The sequence below is a fragment of the Curcuma longa genome, chromosome 15, assembly GCF_044706935.1.
Source record: "Curcuma longa cultivar G26 ecotype Majalengka, Jawa Barat chromosome 15, ITB_CL_G26_1.1, whole genome shotgun sequence".
In the NCBI taxonomy this organism is placed as follows: domain Eukaryota; kingdom Viridiplantae; phylum Streptophyta; class Magnoliopsida; order Zingiberales; family Zingiberaceae; genus Curcuma; species Curcuma longa.
The window spans coordinates 1,463,080-1,484,226 of NC_133875.1; the positions used below are offsets into that span (position 1 = coordinate 1,463,080).

The following is a 21,147-nucleotide window of genomic DNA, read 5'->3' on the forward strand; positions in this document are numbered from 1 at the left end:
CGAACTTTTATTGAAACTCAACTAGCACCATTCCGTGCATATATTACAGATAAGTATAATCTCTAAGCTTTGTTAAGATAAAAAAAAGGATAGAAATAGCAAAAGAAATTAACATAAATTATATATATTTAAATCAAAAACTAAAAAGCAAAACCATAATTAAATTTTAGACAATAAAAGATAAAAATGTTTGCAAACTTGTCTAATGGAAATAAATGTCCGGGATAAGGAACATTTATTCAACAAAATAAGTCCCAACAAAAAAAAAACCTCAACATGATCCATAAACTATGCCATCAACTTATTCAAGAGAACTTCACCTCTCAAACATGTAGCCAAAAGGAAACACAATTTTACGTACACATACTGGATTCAGTGGAAGCTAATTAGAGACCATCTGAATTCAACATGAGGCCTACAATTTACATAGAACAATGCTGAAAAAATTGTCATACAGTAAGAAAGCTGATTTACTAACTTGAAGAACCATTAGAAGGAACAATTGCAAAAGTTTGGAACAGTGAATGCAGGGTATGTGAACTATAATACATTGCCAAATAGCTAACCATGATGGAAAGGGAAACATTCTTTTTACCGATATGTAGAATATTCACCATGCAATCGGATCGAATAAGTTCCAGTATCAGTGGTTGCGCTTCTTTATTCTTTGATAACCAATGTATCATAATGCCTGAAAAGGGAAGAAGACAGGGTAGCCCAATTTAGCATCAACATTTCACAATTCTAAATGGTGGACTACAATTAATTTGGTCTTAAGCATTTTGAGTCAGTGAGTAGGCTTTATTAGGTCAGTTCTCTCATCTAAGTTAAAAATGATTTATACCAGAGCAACAAATCAATCTGCAAAGGAGCACTCTTTCTTATATTGCATTAGAAGGGACAACCAGAAGCTTTCTCACAGAAAAATATCTAGTTTATAGGTTATAAAGAGTTACAGTGCAAGTTAAGTTAATACAAACTACATACGAACAGATTCTATAACAAGATTCTATCCAAATGACCCTGGCAACAAAGGCAATGAAGCAAGAGGACTGACCGTTTTCACCAAAATCACTGTTGATTGAATCTAAAGAAAAGCATTTCCGGAAACTAACTTCTGATTGGATCCAAAACTATGATTGTATAGTTTCATTTATGCCCAAAACTAGACATTGTTTTCCACATTGGACCCTATTTAATGGAGTATGCACAGATTTAGAGATCAAGAAAGAAATAATTCCAACCTGCTTTTTCTTCTTTGGCCTCCTTTTCCGGCGTGGTTTACGAGCATCAGAGCCAGAACTCACATTGCTGTTTTGAGATCCCACTCCATTAAGAAATCTAGAACTTTTGGAGGAAGGGCCACAACTATTTGATGTGTTGCTAGATGTAGACATTGCAATGTTTTCAACGGGCTGGTTTCTGCTTGATGGCAATGAACGCGGTGGCGGCATTAGAGCTCGAGCAGATAATAGCCTCTGAGCATACACATTAGGTAAATGCATGTCAAGTTGGACCTATGTGAAGAAAAAGAGATGAAAAGCTGATTCTTGCAGATTCAGATGGAAATTACCTGATTCCTTTCATCACTGGACATGCTGGATGTTGCTTTCCCAGAAGTACTTGAAGTTGGTTCTCTGCAAATAAATCAGTAAACCCTCCAGGTCACTATCAATAGACATCGTTGGAATAAAGAGCAACTTTCATATAAAACTAACGTGCATCATGGGTTTCATTACTCATAAGGGCGGGTCTGTATCAATAATCATCGTTGGAATAAAGAGCAACTTTCATATAAAAATAACGTGCATCATGGTTTCATTACTCATAAGGGTCTAGATATAACTGATGACCTATCTTTTCATATTAGAACAACACTCTAGGCATATGTCATGGCATTATCGACAGTATTAAATGGATGATTGACAGATTGAATTTGCTGCCTGTTAATATATTAACCAGAACAAAAACAACAGGATCAGCTGGGCTAAAGATATTAACAGTAGCACCTGCAAATCTTCACTTGGCAGATGCACCAAAGCTCAGAATTTCCAAGGTCTAGCTCGAGAAGCAAACTAATCAATTTAAAAAGTCTTTTTTTTTATTTTATCCACATGTGGCAGTCTGATGCCAATTATACTGAGTGATATAAGCCCATCTGCCCAAGTGGTGCCAAGGGAGAGGTCTATTGGAAGGTCGCCAGCTAATGTCATTTGTATTCAAACTATGGGCACATCCAAATAGGAAGATGAACTCCATTTATTGTCATATAGAAGCATTTGCTGCTTCTATGTATAAACATGTGGCTTACATATACCTGCTTCCATATAATAGCCAGTTTGAAAATTTCTGCACGAGAAATTAGAAAGTGGACACCAAAGATGAATTTGTTCAGCAGATTCAGATTATTAAGTTGGTGCTTGCGAAACACAAAACACTATCTTCAATGATTTCCAGCAACAGGAACATGAAGACAAGAAGAATCCATAATGGCCAAAAAAATTCACTACCATCTACTAAGTCTAGCTTTTGGCTTATGGTTTACATATGGTTATTCAGTTTGTAAATGACTGAAAACACTACAAAATTACCCAGTTATAAAAAGGTAGTCCAATGCACAAAATCCCCACCAACGAGGGGTCCCGAGAAAGAGTCGGACCACATTGGGTCTGTTGTACACAAAGATTGTTTCTGCAATTTGAATCTATGACTATAAGATCACACAGCAGCAACTTTACCGTTATGTCAAAGCTCCCCTTCACATACATGCTCTTATTATTCTCCTTAGCAGTTTCACCAGAATGTCCATTTATTTCGTTCCACATAGCAAACTCTTTATAAAGCCTTGAGTAAAATATGATAAGGCAACTAAAATTGACATATACATACATATCTTAAAGGAGGGTTGCAGGTTATTTAGATGCTTATTAGTAGACAATCAAAAAACAAGATATTATTCTCCCCAAACATGAAGTAATATCCAATGGCATCCTCAGAAGCAACATTGAGTTAAACAAGACATAATACAACAGTAACAGGTTGGCAAGGTGAAATATAATCTCATAAGAAAAAAAACTTTTGCAATGGTTTAAAACAGTATGTTTTATCACAAAACTATACAACAACAACAAAGCCTTATCCCACTAGATGGGATCGGCTATACGGATCCTTCTACATCATTAAGCTCTATTCCCTACTATATTATCATTTATATTTAAATAAATTTTATCTTATTTTATTATTACTAACCAAGTCTTTTTTTAATTTTCATCTTCCTCATTTGATATGCACATTTATCATAATTTCGCATCGTCTAACTAGAACATTTATTGGTCATCTACGTACATGTTTGTATCATTTTAAATGTGTCTCCTTAAGTTTTCCCTCAATAGATGCAATCTCAACTTGCTATCCAATATTTTCATTTCTTATCTTATCCATTATTGTAAGTCCGCAAATTCACCTTAACATCCTCATCTCTATAACTTTTATCTTCTACTCATGTGCTCAAGTCATAGCCCAACATTCAGCTTCATATAACATATTAGGTCTAACCACCATTTTGTAAACTTTCCTTTAAGTCTTAAAGATACTTTACGATCACAAATAACACCTGACGCTCTCCTCTATTTCAATCATCCTGTTTGTATTCTATGTAAGACATCTCTCTCAATCCCTCCATCCTTTTGTAGAAATGATCTTAAATACTTAAAACTCTCACTTACAAATAACTTATCATCTCCTATCTTAACAATTATCTCATTACGTCTAATATTACTAAATTTAAATTCTATATATTATGTCTTTACTCTGCTAAATCTAAAACCTTTCACTTCTAGCGTTTTCCACCAACATTCGAGTTTAATATTTACTTTTTCATGTATCTCATCCACCAAAACAATATCATCTGCAAATAATATGCATTATGGTATCATATCTTGGATGTATCTAGTAAGTTCGTCCATGATTAGTGTAAAAAGATAGAGACTTAGAGTTGATCCTTGATTTAACCCTATCTATATAAGGAACGTTTCAATTAATCCACCAGAGGTCTTCACTCTTATCATTACATTCTTATACATATCTTTAATTAATTCAATATACGTTATGCTAACGCCTCTCTTTTCTAAAATTCTCCATATAATTTTCCCTAGGACTCTATCATAAATTTTTTCTAGATCGATAAATACCGTATGTAAGTCTTACTTCTGTTCTCGATACTTTTCAATTAGTTGTCTGAAAAAATGTATAGCTTCTATTATCGACTTTTTAGGTATAAATCTAAATTGATTTTTGGTAATCGTAGTCTCCTTTCTTAATCTTTTTCTATTACTCTTTCCCAAAGTTTCATGATATGACTCATTAATTTAATACCCATATAGTTTACACAATTTTTTATATATCATTTATTCTTTTATAAGGGAATTAGAATACTTACCCTCCACTGATCGAGCATTTTTTTAATTTTTGATATCAAGTTAAATAACTTTGTAAGTCATTAAATATCTTATTTCCCTAAGCACTTCCATACCTCTATTAGAACATCATCTGGTCCAACTGCTTTTCCATTTTTCATCCTATTTAAAACTTGTTCTACTTCTGAAATTTAAATTTTACGATAAAAATTTAACTTTTATACTCATTTAACCTACTTAAATTACCCAAGTTAAGTTAGGCACCTAAACCTTCATTAAAAAGTTGATAAAAATACCTCTTCCAGTGCTTTTTTATTTATTTATCATTTCCTAGGATCATATTGCATTTATCTTTAATACATCTTATTTGAATAAAATCTCTTGTCTTCCTCTATTTCGCTTTAGCTATTCTGTAAATGTCTCTTTCCCCTTCTTTTGTATCCAATTTTTAATATAAATGTTCAAAATTTTCATTCTTAGCTTTAATCGTTGCTTTCTTAGCCTTTTTCTTGGCTACTGTATATTTTTTTAAGTTTTCCTCGTTCTTGCAAGTATATAATATATTACAGACTCTTCATTTTTCTTTCACTTCTCTTGTACTTTCTCATTCTACCATCAAGATTCTTTACTTGGTGGTGCACGCGCCTTTGACTCACCGAGTATACTCTTGGCTACTATTTTCAATTTTAATATTATCTTATCTCATATTGTATTCGAGTCGCCGTATAATTGTCCTAATATTAGAATTTTGGGATCATAATTGTAATTATAAATGTCTAATGTCATCAATTAAATAAGTCAAAAATTAATGTGGTCAAAATTATGATTAAAGGATTTGACTTAAGCGCTTAATTATCATGAATATAATAGTGTGGATACCACATATGTAATTTCTAATTTATTGAAGGGTCAAATTAGAAATAAGCAAACTTGGATAATTATAAAAAGGGGTTATGGTCCGAGTTTGCAGAACGACGCTTCAGTTTTGTTCCCCATCGATAAAATTCTCTGGATTCTTAGAAAAATCTGCAAATTGAAGATCATTGCTCTAGATCGACTAAAACCATGAGTTCTTGTATGCTTCCGCATGTTGGGATGTATACCAGAATCCTAGCTATCTATGTAAATAAACATTCTGAAATAAGAATCACATTTGGTCAATGTTTGCATTTAGTTTTTATGCAAATGTCCATTTAATCTATATTGTAGATAAACATGGTGTGCGGAGTCACACACAGAAGACCATGTTATCAGTTCCCTATAGATTATAAACAGTGTTCACAACCAAGATGGATTGGACAAACCATTGGACTGGTTGTAGTGTAATTTGGTCTTAGTCTGTCTTGACTATAGAATTACACTAGTACACTGAGTGTGTATTGAGCAGGACCATCTGAGGATTGTTCGATTTATACTGACTATATAATCAAACTAAACCTCTGTTGCTATGGATGTACATACTCTTAATCCCTATATAATAACAAGCACATGTACTTAGTATGTACTTCTTTGATTCATCAAAGGGTGAGATTTAGAGCGATAGATCAAAAGGCCCGATGAGTTGGGAAGTAGTATTATGTACATGGTGGGTTGTTGATTATAGAAGGAAACTGTGTCCTATAAAATAGGTTGATGATGTCCCCTTGAGGAGCTCATAAGGATTATCATGTAAACCCTGCAGGTGGACTTTGTCCGCATGATAATAAGGTTGAGTGGTACTACTCTTGGATTAGAAGTTGATTAAATTCGAGTTGTCAGTAACTCATTTAATTGACGGACATACGATATCTTAAACACAGGGAGATTAATGTACTTATAGTAAGAAGGAGCCCATATTGTAATATGGGATTGGTGCGGTAGTGCGATGATAACTCTCTAGTGGAATGAGTTATTATTGATGGACTTAAGCTGTGTGTTCGGTGAAGAACATGGGAAGCTTAAGCCCATCGGAGACCTAAACCAATTCCTCCTCTAGGTCCCTGCTGTAGCCTCTGGAAATCCTCAAATCCGCCTTGGAAGAATTCGTGAAGAAACTAGGCATTCGAACCCATACAAAGCAGTGTAATCGATCAACTGATCGATTACACACCTTGGTAATCGATCACCTGATCGATTACCAAGCTCAAGTAATCAATTAGCTGATCCATTACGGAGGCTGGTAATCGATCACCTGATCGATTACCAGGCTTAATGAGAAAAAGTTACGAGCCTTAATCGATTCCTTGATCGATTAAGCCTCTGGGTTCGAATTGGTTACTTCCGAAATCATACCAAATTCTCAGATCTGATTGATTGAAATCATACCAAGTTTATGATTCAAATCATACCAAGTTTATGATTCAAATCATACCAAGTTTATGAGATGGCTAAGCTATAAAAGAGGAGGCTTGCAAAGGGTTTGGGACACACGAAACAAAAACCTTTTGGTGGCCGGAACCCCTCTTTGGTCGGCAGCCACCACCTCCTCTTCCTCTTCTCTTTTCTCCTAGGGTTGGCTCCCATTTTTCCAAGGGACAGCGGCAAGGAAGGTGGAGAAGATAAAAGAGAAGGAAGGAAAGTTTGCTAGCCATCGGAGAGTAGAATTCTGGTGGAGAAATTCTCGAAGGATCGTTGCCCACACAACGTTCGAGAAGAGGAGAGGAATACAGCAGAAGATCGAGGGGTCATCCACATCCTTCACAACAGTCCGAAGAAAAGGTATAATTTAATGTTTCCGCGTTAATTAAATTATCCTTTTTATCTTGGATCCTGTAAACCAAACACAAGAGCCCAATGATCTAAATGCGTCGATCAAACTTCGTTTGATCGACTATGAGGGCAACTTGAAATCGTTTCCGGGAAAATTTTTGTTCTGCAAGAATCAACCGGAACGGTTTTTCAAGACTTTCCCATCAGATATTGAGACACGTGATCGTTGAAAATCTCGTTGTCAGAAATCACTGCCGCTGCCAGAAATTGCCTTTTGTGTTTTGGCGAATCGGTATTTTGGGTAGTTACGTTGGTTTTGGAAGGAACGGTTTTGGAAAGAACGTTGTTTTTTTTTTTTGGAAGGGACGTGGGTTTACAATTTTAGCATAACATTAAAAAAAAACCACGTCCATTCAAAAAAAAACAAAAACAAACAAAAACAAAACAAAACCACGTCTCAGCCTCCTATTGTGAGCAGCAATAGAAGGGCCAACTATTGTGGGCCCAAAATCAAATTTCAAAAGGTTTATCCATGATCCAATAAATTTACTTATTTAGATAAAATTATTTTATAATACTGATTTAAATTTTTAATTGGATTGTATGGATTTTATTAATATCTATTATTTCAAATTAAATTAAATTTGAATTATATGTTACCAAAGTGACCTCTGATATTTAAATTTAATTTTATTTGACATATTGAGATATTATTAAGGTATTAAATAAAGTGTAAATGTATATATTTATGTAAGTGTTAGTCGGCCCAAAGGAAGATTTATATTTACAAAATTATACATTTACTTGTGATAATAAGCACGTAACATTTATAAGGTTTTTCATGAATTTAATAAATCGATCCAAAGATAGGTTTATTATTTGTCATGCATTATTGTTAGTGTTTGATTATTACAACAAGAGTACCACTTGCAAATAATATTACTGTCCAAAGACTTGATATTATTGTTGCACTAGGTATCTTTTGATGGGATTTGCCATTTATATTAATTTATTCGACATGAGCATGTTATTTATGTTATATTCTTATGTTCTTTTTTACAGCAAATGTTGCTACTATTTCTGCTAACTTAAGTTCAGTGTCGATCCTTAATGGAGCAAATTTTAAGGATTGGAAAGAGAACATCCTTATTGTTCTTGGCTGTATGGATTTAGATCTTGCGATTAGGACAGAGCAACCTACTACTCCTACAGATTCTAGTACCTCTGAACAGAGGGTTAATTATGAGAAGTGGGATCGCTCTAACCGCATGAGTCTTATGATCATCAAGCGCGGCATACCTGAGGCTTTTAGAGGTGCGGTGTCTGATAGTGTCACCAAAGCTAAGGAATATCTCGATGAGATTGAGAAGCGCTTTGCCAAAAGTGATAAAGCGGAAACAAGCACAATTCTGAAAAGCTTGATTTCCATGAAGTATAAAGGCAAGGGAAATGTTCGGGAATATATCATGGAAATGTCCCACCTTGCATCAAGGTTGAAGGCACTTAACCTTGAATTGTCGGACGACATGCTTGTGCATTTAGTGCTTATTTCTCTTCCAAATCAGTTCAGTCAGTTCCAAATCAGTTATAACTGTCAAAAGGAGAAATGGACTCTTAATGAGCTCATTTCATACTGTGTTCAAGAGGAAGAGAGGTTGAAGCAAGACAAGGCTGAAAGTGCCCATTTGGCAAGCACCACTAAAGATAAGGGCAAGAAAAGATGGAATGAGGCTACTAAAGGTCCTTATGTGAAGAAACAAAAGCAGGATAATGACAAGAAAGGTTGTTTCTTCTGTAACAAGCCTGATCATGTCAAGAAAGAATGTCCTAAGTACCACGCATGGCGTGCGAAAAAGGGTACGTTTTTAAATTTGGTCTGTTCTGAAGTCAATTTAGCTTCAGTACCTAGAAACACTTGGTGGTTAGACTCCGGTGCTACTACTAACATAAGTGTTTCTATGCAGGGTTGCCTGAGCTACCGAAAGCCAAATGATGCTGAAAGATGCATTTATGTAGGTGATGGCAAGTCAGTAGAAGTGGAAGCAATAGGGCATTTTAGATTGTTGTTAAGCACTGGTTATTATTTAGATTTAATAGATACTTTTGTTGTGCCGTCATTTAGACGAAATTTGGTTTCTGTTTCAAATTTGGACAAATTAGGTTATTGTTGTTCGTTTGGAAACAATCAGTTCAGTTTATCTATTAATTCTAATATTGTTGGAACCGGTTCACTTATACTTTATGACAATCTATATATGCTTGATATAAATGCTTCTTATATTGAGATCCTTAATGCTGAATCACGTGGTACTAAGCGTAAATTTAATACTGAAAACTCAGGTGCATTATGACACAGACGTTTAGGACACATCTCTAGAAATAGAGTTGAACGTCTTGTATCGGATGACATTTTACATTCGATTGATTTTACAGACCTAAATATTTGTGTTGAATGCATTAAGGGCAAACAGACCAAAAGAAAGAAAGAGGGTGCATATAGAGCTACAGAAGTATTGGAATTGATACATACAGATGTTTGTGGACCATTTCCAACACCTTCTTGGAATGGTCAACAATATTTTGTATCATTCATTGATGATTATTCTAGATATGCATACTTATTTCTTATTTATGAAAAGGCTCAAACATTGGATGTTTTCAAATCATTTAAGGTTGAAGTTGAAAATCAACTCAACAAAAGAATTAAGAAAGTCAGATCTGATCGTGGTGGTGAATACTACGGTAGATATGACGGTTCAGGTGAACAACGTCCAGGACCTTTTGCTAAATACCTAGAGGAGTGTGGAATCGTCCCACAGTACACCATGCCAGGCTCACCAAGCATGAATGGTGTGGCTGAACGACGAAATCGGACTCTTAAGGATATGGTAAGGAGTATGATTAGTCATTCAACCTTACCAGAGTCACTCTGGGGAGAAGCATTAAAGACTGCAGCTTACATTCTAAATCGAGTACCCACTAAAGCAACTACTAAAACACCTTTTGAGCTTTGGACAAGGCGAAAGCCAAGTCTAAAACATTTTCATATTTGGGGATGTCCAGCTGAGGCTAGACCGTATAGGCCTCATGAAAAGAAACTGGACTCCAGAACAGTAAGTAGTTACTTTATTGGATATTCTGAGCGATCACGGGGCTATAAGTTTTATGATCCTAAGGTAAAGACAATCTTTGAGACGGGAACTGCAACGTTCTTTGAGGATATTGAGTTTGGGGGGAAGAATAAAGTAGCAGACATTGTCTTTGAGGAGGAATGTATTCCCACTACTCTTCAAGAGGAAATGGTATACCTTCCTATGATTGCTTCTGATAATAATCAGGATGCAATACAAGAACAACAAGACATTGTTAATCAACCCTCAGAAGAACAAACTCTACAGCCTCAAGAACTAGTGCAGACACAAGTGCCTTTACGTAGGTCCACTAGAGAAAAAAGGAGTGCTATTCCAGATGATTATATAATACTACTCCAAGAACATGAGGAAAATAATGGTATGATGAAGGATGATCCAATCAACTTTCATCAAGCCATGCAAGATTCAAATTCTCAAAAGTGGATCGAGGCAATGAATGAGGAGTATAAGTCAATGCAAGACAACAAAGTTTGGGAACTTGTCTTATTACCAGAAGGTGTGAAACCCATTGGTTGTAAATGGATTTTTAAAACCAAACGGGATTCAAATGGTAATGTAGAAAGGTATAAAGCACGTCTTGTAGCTAAAGGTTATACTAAAAAATATGGGATTGACTTTAAGGAGACCTTTTCTCCAGTTTCAACGAAGGACTCTTTTAGGACAATCATGGCACTTGTCGCACACTTTGATATGGAACTCCATCAGATGGATGTCAAGACAGCTTTTCTCAATGGAGACATTGAGGAAACAATCTATATGGTGCAACCAGAACACTTTGTATCAGGAGATCCAAAGAGTATGGTTTGCAAACTTAAGAAATCCATCTATGGATTAAAGCAGGCTTCTCGTCAATGGTATCATAAATTTCATCAAATTATCATCTCATTTGGTTTTGAGGTGAATGTGGTAGATGATTGTGTATATCATAAGTTCAGTGGGAGTAAACATATCTTTCTGGTTCTATATGTTGATGATATTTTACTTGCCACAAATGATATAGCTATGTTAAATGATACTAAGAGATTTCTTTCTAAAAATTTTGAAATGAAAGATCTTGGTAATGCATCTTTTGTATTAGGAATCCAAATACACCGAGATCGTTCTCGAGGTATTCTTGGATTATCGCAAAAGAGCTATATCAATAAGGTGCTTGAAAGATTTGGCATGAAAGATTGCAAACCAGGTAACACCCCGGTCGCTAAAGGAGACAAGTTTAGTCTTAAACAGTGCCCTAAAGGAAGCCTCGAGACTCAAGAAATGCAAAAGATTCCCTATGCTTCGGCAGTAGGAAGTCTTATGTATGCTCAAGTTTGTACGCGTCCGGATATTGCGTACATTGTTGGAGTGTTGGGCAGATATTTGAGCAACCCAGGAATGGATCATTGGAAAGCAGCAAAGAGGGTAATGAGATATTTAAAAAGAACTAGTGAATACATGCTCACATATAAGAGGTCAGATACTCTTGAGATCATGGGATATTCTGACTCTGATTTTGCGGGATGCCAAGATAGCATGAGATCCACTTCAGGCTATGTTTTTCTATTGGCTGGCGGAGCTATCTCTTGGAGAAGTGCTAAACAAGCACTGACAGCTTCTTCCACCATGGCAGCAGAATTTATAGCATGTTATGAGGCATCAAATCATGGAATATGGCTGAAAAATTTTATCTCTGGGCTGCGTATTTTGGGAATGGTTGAGAGACCATTGAAGTTATTTTGTGATAATAGATCAGCTGTATTATATTCTAACAACAATAGGAGCTCGACAAAATCGAAGCACATCGATATCAAGTTCCTTGTTGTGAAAGAAAGAGTACAAAGTGGACAGATTTCGATAGAACACATAGGCACAAACTCCATGATAGCAGATCCTTTTACAAAGGGTTTACCACCCAATGTCTTCTATGAGCATACCACTCATATGGGTGTTATTCAATTTGGTGAAATCTAGATCTAGTGGGAGTTTGTACTATATATGTTTTCTATATATGTTTGGTTATATACCAAGATTTTTCTGATCAGATATAAAGTTTAATGTTTACTTCATTACACTTTGTATAACTTAAGTTAATATTTTGATCTCACTTTGGTTAAGGAGGACCAGTTGAAAATTGACATGAATAGATCACCTTGCATGTAATTTTCATGCCACACATTCATGATTGATCTATGTCATTTGATTATATTGATGTACGTGACCACTGATGGTTTAGTTGTGATAGATACAACAAAGACTACATTGATCCTATGTCTATATAATTAATGGACGAGATTGTTAAGGAAGTCCTATGACTATGATGACAAAATTTTGAGCTCATTAAAGTTAACACATTTATAAATTTACATATATGATCCAGTGGGAGATTATTAGAATTTTGGGATCATAATTGTAATTATAAATGTCTAATGTCATCAATTAAATAAGTCAAAAATTAATGTGGTCAAAATTATGATTAAAGAATTTGACTTAAGGGCTTAATTGTCATGAATATAATAGTGTGGATACCACATGTGTAATTTCTAATTTGTTGAGGGGTCAAATTAGAAATAAGCAAACTTAGATAATTATAAAAAGGGGTTATGGTCCCAGTTTGCAGAACGACGCTTCAGTTTTGTTCCCCATCGACAAAACTCTCTGGATTCTTAGGAAAATCTGCAAATTGAAGATCATTGCTCGAGATCGACTGCAAACCATGAGTTCTGGTATGCTTCCGCAATTCTGATTATTATGCTTGTGATTTCTTGAGAATTGAGTAGAGTTTAGGGTTTTGTGTTAAGATTACCCTATCCATTTTTCCTACAATTCATTTCAGTTGGCGGAATATTTTATATTACCTCATCTAAGTCGTCCCAAAATATAGATTTGATGTGTTCATCTAATCCTACTTAAAGTGCATATATGCTAATTACATTAATAGTTTCTTTCATAACCATTATCTTTAGAGTTATAATCCTATCCCCTTTCCAACTACTCTTATTACTTCGTCCTTTAGCGAATAGCGAATTATCAACAAAAAAAATTTATCAAATGTAATAGTCTTTGAACAAAGAGACAATCTTACATCAATCACTAAAAATCATTAACTTGGAAATAACTCATTCTTTCATGAAATAACATACCTAGTACTTCTATCTGTCCATTCATCATCTGCCTCTGCCTCATCAGTTGAACTTCCACTCAAGAAAAAGTCATCCTCACTCACATCTAAAGCATCATCATCACTTGCTGTTTCTGCTAAATCAATATGACTACATTGAAATTTTAGCAAGATACAAGTGACAAACACTAAGTGATGGATGCATAAAAATATTTGTTTATATACCAAACTATTTGGTGTCACGCAAAATGCTAGAAACAGGTGGAACAAGTTGCAAACAGTTTGTAAACTGCGGACAAGTATTGAATAATTTGAAAGTAAGAATATTATAACCTTCTAAATCCTTTCCACTTGCAGCAGCAGCTATAAGATTAGATTTCACCTGTTGACGCAATTTATTTCTTTTATCTGCAATTGCTGGATTATCACCACCAACAAACAGTGAAACATATTTTTCAGTCTTCGGGAAGAACTGTATCAACAAGGGGAATAAGTCAGATATCACTTTGAAAGATTCAGTGTTCAGCATCAAATATACAAACAATAAAAACAACATTCAGTACAGATTACATGACACGTTGATAAGTAGAGAGAGGCTAATTGTAATCCATCTCTGAATTTCTAGAATCTTTCAATGGACCAGCTACATAAAAAAATCTATGTATATCTAAAAGCAATGTTCACCATGCCTTTCTATATCATTGCACACCAGCTAAGCATTTTGAGAGCATTCTTAATAGCTAATAATATGATGGCATGAGCATCTTTTAAGACACCTATGCATTTATAAACAAATATACCAAATGTCATTTACAAAGAATTAAAACTTTCTTAAAGTGAAAGTACATATGACTATGAATAACATCAAATAATTGTAAATTAATAATATGCATAACAATAATAGTCATTAAGGTTTTTATTACAATTTACACTACATAAAAAATCAACCTAGTTGTCTTCAAAATGGAAAATTTAAACTTGTCATTTTCTTCCAATAATCTATTACCATCTTAAAATCTCCAACCTTAAAGCATGCCAAAACTGTTGAAAAATTTTAAATAAATAAAATAATTAATATTTTATTTCTGGTAATTTCTCCACTGCTAGCTTTCTTTAATAATTTAATCTCATTGTTTAATTAGTTTTTCTTAGCTGATAATATTCACATAATTGTGAACATTACCTAAAAGAAGATTTTGCACAACCTACTTTTACTGGGGTTGGATGAGCTCTTAATCTCCTATTCCATCCTTAGTGTTGACGTTGAAAAATTTTAAAATTTCAAGACTGTCATGAATTGAAGGCAGGTCAACTTAGATGAGAATGACTACACTTTAAAAAAGTCTATCTTCACTTGAAATCACATGATTTCAAGGCAATTTGTCACGTAAGTAATTTGTCATAAGTTCATAACTTATTTTGGCTAGTGCACGCCTAAGAATAGTCTCTAGATTCAAATCATTTTTTAAAAATATTCAAAAAATCATTCTTGGCATGACCCAAAACCGTCAATGTCGGCCCTAAGCCCGGGTGAAAAAGGTTGAAGGTTGCGTTAGATTGCCCGCCAACATCAAAGACAAGCGAATGTTCTATGAATAAATCCATCAAATTATTGTGTTAATGTTAGATTGTTCCTCAAAAGGAGTGTTGCAAAGTCCAACTGCAACGCCTCTCAGCAAGGACCGCTATATGGGTATAATGTTAAATATACAAGACTTCTCACACTATAGGTTATATAAGAACAAACTTTAAATGAATATTGATTCTTAGATTTGGAACATAGAGTTTTTGCATGTGAGATGGGAATGGCAATGGATCGAATTTGGATCGAATTCCATATCCTTCATCCTCATCCTCATCAAGTATTCAACTTTCATCCTCATCCCTACACCCGTTGGAGGATCGGATATCCATGCCCTACCCTACCCAAATATCCTATTACCACCTACAATTATTTTTTTTAAATTTGAATTATTTTGATAAAGCTATGGATATTTACCAAATTCTTAAGAAAATAATAAGAAAAAAGATTAAAAATAAAAATTAGCAAACTAAACATCATAGAACAAATAATAAAGAGGTAGGCCACCGGTGAAATGAAAAAAAATTGTAAAATTCAAATTGAAGAGGTGTTAGTGGGTTTTGGATTTTGTTTAGGATTTCGAAAAAGAAATATTTCTTTAATATATAAATATATATACATGTATATATATATATATATATATATATGTTATAATGTAATCGGGTATTCGGGTATGGGTAGGATTCTATCAGACTTGCCTCCATACCCAAACCCAAAGATCCTCATACCCGATTACCCGATTATTTAATCGAGTCCAAAAAATCTCTCCATACTCTCCTCCATTTGGGTTGGATATCATATCCTCCACCGGATTCAGGAGAAAATTATCATCCCTAATGTGAGAACAATCAGTATACCTATAAAGTTTGTTCTTATCCAACATATTTTGTGAGAACCCTTACAGATTTAACACTATACTCAAGTTCTATATTTTAACTTATTATTATGATTGTTATTGTGCAATTCACATTAAATAAAAAAAATATTTAATTGACTTTTGGATGGTGTGTTTTTTTATTTATTCTATTAGTCTATCAAGATTGCCTAATAGTTAACTCAATATAATATTACTTAATTCTAGCCACACTCGTTTTATTTATATTAAGCAACAATGAACTTTTAATACTGTTGATTAATTAGAATTATTTATCTTTAAGCAATCAAAATTACAATCTTAAATTTTGAATTTAAATATAATTTAAGAAATTTAAATTTGAAAGATTAGGAAAACAAGTATGTGGAAAGAAAAATAATCAGTATACTTAAGAATTTGTGAATTGGAAATTCTAAAGCAATTTAATAAATTTTGTGCTTTCTATTAAAAACTCAAATGGGGATTTCATTTTTAAATATTTCATTTTCGATAAATAAAATTTGTAAAAAAAATGATAAAATTTATCATTGAATCATATTTTTATTAATTAAAAATTAGATATTATTAGAGATGGGTTACGATTTTATTCCAAAGATAGAATATATTAATATTTCAAAGATGATATTAAGTATTTTTAGTAGTAACATATTTAACAAAAAAAAAAGATAATCAAAAGACTGAAAATAATTAACTTTACTTTTAATAAATCTAATATTTGTTTATATAACTCATTCTATTTTATAAATTTTGCACAATACGTGGGCAAGAAGAATAAGAACATTCATATATTTAGATTGATAAAGGGAAAACTGAACTCACACGAACATAATTTAGATCCTCCTTTAGTTTGGAAAGCTGATCCAGCATGCTTTCATCCAAGGCATGATTAGATGATGTACGTTGTTGTTTCTCAAGCCTTCGTATCATCCTTTCAATCTTTCTCCTCTCTAATTAAAAACCACAGGAAGATAAACAGAAATGATGAGCCAAAGTGTGATCCTACAAATTACAATAGTTTTTAGATTGAGAAAAATATACCAAAGAATTTTATCTTTTTGTCCCTCAAACGTATCTTATGTTCCAGTTCCAAGCGTGTCTGAAGCTCCTGTTGCTGCTTTAGTTCTTCCAACTTATTTTCTTGAGCCTTCCTGACTTCATCAGGCAAGTGCTAGATATGTCCAATGTGTTAAAAGACTCATCAAGCAAGCAAAGATGTTCATAGACTTAGTGAAGGAATATATTACACATAGGAAATCAACTCAACACCATAGCTTCATTGCAAAGTTCACTTTAAAATTACAAAAAATAATCACCCAACAAACAAAAAATCATAAGAGATATTTATAGGAAAAGAATGATATCAACATTGTCTTGTTCCATGAATGCAATTGCAGGACTATACACTGAATAGGTGTTTCCATAAATCTCCATGATAATTTACACATTTGAGAAGAATAATGTGGCAATGAAGTAGATCATAAGGGGTCAGTGACTTACAAATAAAAATGGAAAAAGAAATGTTCATAACACTTAAAGAAAAAAAAAACAACCACAAAACTTCTTTGAGCAAATATGGAGAAGAAAATACGACAACATTGCCTAAAAAACTAAAAATTATAAACAAAATAGACACAGTCACATGACGTTGGGTTATACAATCTAGATTAAGAACTGGTAACCAATAAAACGCTGAGTTCAAAATAGTATATACTGCTGTCACAACAAAGTAAACTTATGAAGGATTAGAAAGAAGACCGCTACAAATCAAGCCGCACGGCATTGCCTTGGAAACAAAAAGAGCAAATGTTTTTAATAATGAAATTCAATGCTGGTCATCATCCGATTAGGACAGATGGTCCTAGATATCATTTTCATTTACTATCTTCTTTCAGGAAGATAATCTCCATAAAAAGTTTTTCTAATTGTTTCCAGAATGAAATGCTGCGACGTTATCCTTCAACTCCGAGCTAATCAAAACCCAAAATTTGCCTAAAACCTCATATAGGAAAGCACCGCAAGAACAAGCACGAAATTAAATGGATGTTGAGGCCCGAGTACCTTACGAAGAAAGCGCTCAACGGAACGGATCTGATTCTTGATGGAGACGCGTTTCAACTTGTTGCGCCTCTTATCCAACCCCATCCCCTTGGAGCGCCGGCCAAGGGGTCTCCTCTCGGCGATCCGACGCCTGGCGTAGCCGCCATGAGCCATTCCCGATGATTTACAGCCTGCCGGAGCTAGATCGGCATCGCCGGGAAGCCCGGACCTAGGAATAAGATGTAATAGACGTAGAATTCGCGATTGCAAGCAGGAAATCCTCCTCCCCTTCGGTTCCCAGGGTTCCTTTTGCCAAGTGAAGTGGGAGAGAAGGAAGAGGAGAACCCTCTCCGTTACCTTCGCGCTCCTCCAGTCTTCATCGTTGACTTTGAGTAAACGAACGAGCCTAATAATGAGGATGAGTCCAAAAAGAAAGGGCTCGATCAAGTTTCGTTGCACGTGAGCCACGCAACCAGATGAACCGGGGAAAAGCGTCAGTTTGAGCTGGTCGACCACACCACGGCTTACAAATTGTTCCATTTTACTCTAAAATGTTTAATGTATTATACTCCACCCCTATGTTTCTTTGATAAAAAAAAAAGATAAAAATCAAAAAGATATTTTAAAATTATCAAAAAGAGCAGCTCTTTTTTAAAAACAAAATAAAAAAGTCGATTAAATATTTTATATCAAAAATATTTTTTATTCAATGTTATTACCGGAATTCTGGCCGAAACAAGGGCAACAGTGCCTGGCGGCGATTTTGGCCGGAATCCGCGGATTCCGGCCGAATCGGGGCCGGAATCGCCGCCAGACACTGGCGGACGATTTCGGCCGGAAATCCGGACTCCGGCCGGATCGGGGCCGGACTCCGGCACCCGCCGGACCGCCATCGAGTTGCGGTTCCAACGGGCGGCCGCAGCAATTGGTGGTCGGACGGCGATGAACGGGCGGCGGGAAGCGGCGAAGGTCCGAGGAGAATCACTGTTCAATCGAACGGTCTACGTTTATCGCGATCGGAAGCGGACGGCCGAGATCTAGACGCTCACGGTGCGCGCACCGAACCGGGGCGCTTATAATAGCAATATTATATATATATATATATATATATATATATATAATCTTTACAATTTATTAAATTTGATTATCTCATAAATAAATTTTGACATGGAATATTTCTATTTTGAATTTTTTTTCCTTGTCAACGTATAATGCAATCCCGCCATGCTTGGACTTGCAACCTGTAATCACTCCCGATTGGCTTGTTTAGGTTCATTTTAAAATTTTAACTTAACTTTTTAAAATTATTTAGCGAGCTGAATAGATCTGATCCAAATTAATGACTCTATATATATATATGTTCAATTAAACCCTAAATAACTTGAGAATTTGATGAGTACATTATCGTTCACTTTGATCATAAACACTTTATAATTTATCACAAATCAATGGACTTCTAATGAAGTTGTGCTTTGAACCAAATTTCAGAACCGTACGGTTGACAAAAATCAATTATAATTTATTAAAAAACAGATCATGACAAAGACGTTTATTATTACGAATCGCACAAATCAAGTCGTAAATGAATTGTGTTTAAGTTTGATGATATCACTCACTTTGAATTGTATTGTATTCTAATATCAAACTATCGATGTCATGGTTCATGTCACAATTGCATGTTTACTACACATGTTTAGCTTAGAATAAATGTGCTGATCATGAGAGTGACTGTTAATGACTCATTCAATTAAATTGTAAATTATTGCCTCTGGACATAGTTCAGTTGATTATGAGTTATGACGGAGTAGAATTTGTTGAAATGGATAAGAATCGAATCTCGATGAAACTGAAATAATTATTATCCTTTTCAGAAATTCCAAGTATTTTCTCCTCTTTAAGTTGGCATCAATATATTTGTTGAAAGGATTGGAGCAGAATAACTATCAATATTAAGCCTCATCTCTTAAAAAATTATAGTTGTTGAATTTTTTATTAATTCACATATTTAATTTTTATGATCTAATTAATTTTGAAGGTGGAGAGTCTGATCCCACTGACTGCTACTAAATAAATTTGAGAAGTGTAGATGAGTCTTAACATCATACTCCAGTGTCATTTGTTTAGAATTAGCCCTTAGTGTTAATTCGGATTGAGTTGGACTTGAGTTGAACTCGAGTTGAACTCAAGTCAACTCAGATTGTGTGAGACTCGAGTTGGACTCAAGTCACATAAGTCAAATTCGAATTCATCAAAGATTATCATGCATGAGATGCATGCATGATCATTAAAAAGCTGCATGATCTTCCTTAAAAGAAGAGAAAGATTATCATGCATGAGATGTATGATCTTCATTAAAAGAGGAGAAAGATCTTCATGCATGAGATGCATGTGAATTAATAAAATATTAATTCTTTAGATCACTAAAGGACAAAACCCTTCATATCCCATGGTAGGATATAAAAAGGGGTGAGAGGCTCTTGATGAAGGGTTGTTGGATGCTTTTGCTCTCCCTCTTCTTCTTCTCTTCCACCTTTGGTCGAACCTCCTCTTGTGGCTAGCATCACAGTTTGGTTCTTCTCCATTTCAGTGTTCGTGTGGATACCATGGAGGCACGAACGCATTGATCGTGCTGAGATCCGTCGACCTTGAAGGCAAAGAGTTGCTGTCGGGATTGCGAAGGACACGCATCGAAGGTAAACTCAATTCTAGTAGGTAGAATTGTCAAACGAGTATGTTTTTCACATGGATCTTCTGGAATGATCCTATTTTCTGCTGCGTTATATGCGGTTTAATCGATTTTTCGCGCATATAGATCCCAACAGATTCAAACTCCATAGATGAGAATCAACCTCATTGTACCCTAATTTGACTTAGTTAATATCATTGATATTAATATAAAAACATGATTATGCTCACGGCAAACATCCTTATGAAGAGTGGGAGAGCTTTCTAAATGCCATCACGTCTTGAACCTTTACTCATCAATACAAATTGAGTACTTGATTATCAATTTACGTCTTGGGAGTGACTTAATTAATGTCATGAGTATTCAATGGGTTGAGGCCTACGAATAATTTGACTTAGTTAATGTGGAGAGTTTAATTTGCCATTTGTTTTTTTTTTTTAATTTTTCTATTAAAATTTTATATTTAAAAAAAATATATAAAGATATATTTAGGGGATCATTATGAATTTAATGACATAAATTTTTTAATAAAATAATTAAAATTAAAATTTTTATAATTTAATTTGATTGGTTTTAGTTTAATTCAATTAAAATAAAAAATTAATTTATTATTTTA

At 34.4% G+C, this 21,147-nt stretch overlaps 2 protein-coding genes across 2 annotated transcripts; one reads left to right on the forward strand and one right to left on the reverse strand.

The window, feature by feature from the left end:
- Positions 1-327: 327 nt before the first annotated feature.
- LOC141846363 (uncharacterized) lies at positions 328-18,207 on the reverse strand. Its single transcript, XM_074734384.1, has 8 exons — positions 17,867-18,207; positions 16,847-16,976; positions 16,628-16,755; positions 13,686-13,824; positions 13,375-13,486; positions 1,574-1,637; positions 1,245-1,478; positions 328-691 (listed from the first exon to the last, which is right to left on the reverse strand). The coding sequence occupies exons 1-8, from the start codon at positions 18,017-18,019 to the stop codon at positions 683-685; spliced, it is 969 nt and encodes a 322-aa protein (XP_074590485.1). The 5' UTR covers positions 18,020-18,207; the 3' UTR covers positions 328-682.
- LOC141845990 (uncharacterized) lies at positions 8,252-9,096 on the forward strand. Its single transcript, XM_074733970.1, has 2 exons — positions 8,252-8,960; positions 9,068-9,096. Exons 1-2 carry the CDS (start codon positions 8,267-8,269, stop codon positions 9,094-9,096), a joined length of 723 nt encoding a protein of 240 aa, XP_074590071.1. The 5' UTR covers positions 8,252-8,266.
- Positions 18,208-21,147: the final 2,940 nt, after the last annotated feature.

Coding starts and splice junctions, on each gene's coding strand:
- LOC141845990 (XM_074733970.1), top strand. CDS start 8,267: ATGGATTTAGATCTTGCGATTAGGACAGAGCAACCTACTACTCCTACA. Junction 8,961..9,067: donor CGCATGGCGTGCGAAAAAGG/GTACGTTTTTAA, acceptor GTTTCTATGCAG/GGTTGCCTGAGCTACCGAAA.
- LOC141846363 (XM_074734384.1), bottom strand. CDS start 18,019: ATGGCTCATGGCGGCTACGCCAGGCGTCGGATCGCCGAGAGGAGACCC. Junction 16,977..17,866: donor TTGAGCGCTTTCTTCGTAAG/GTACTCGGGCCT, acceptor GGACATATCTAG/CACTTGCCTGATGAAGTCAG. Junction 16,756..16,846: donor CAAAAAGATAAAATTCTTTG/GTATATTTTTCT, acceptor GTTTTTAATTAG/AGAGGAGAAAGATTGAAAGG.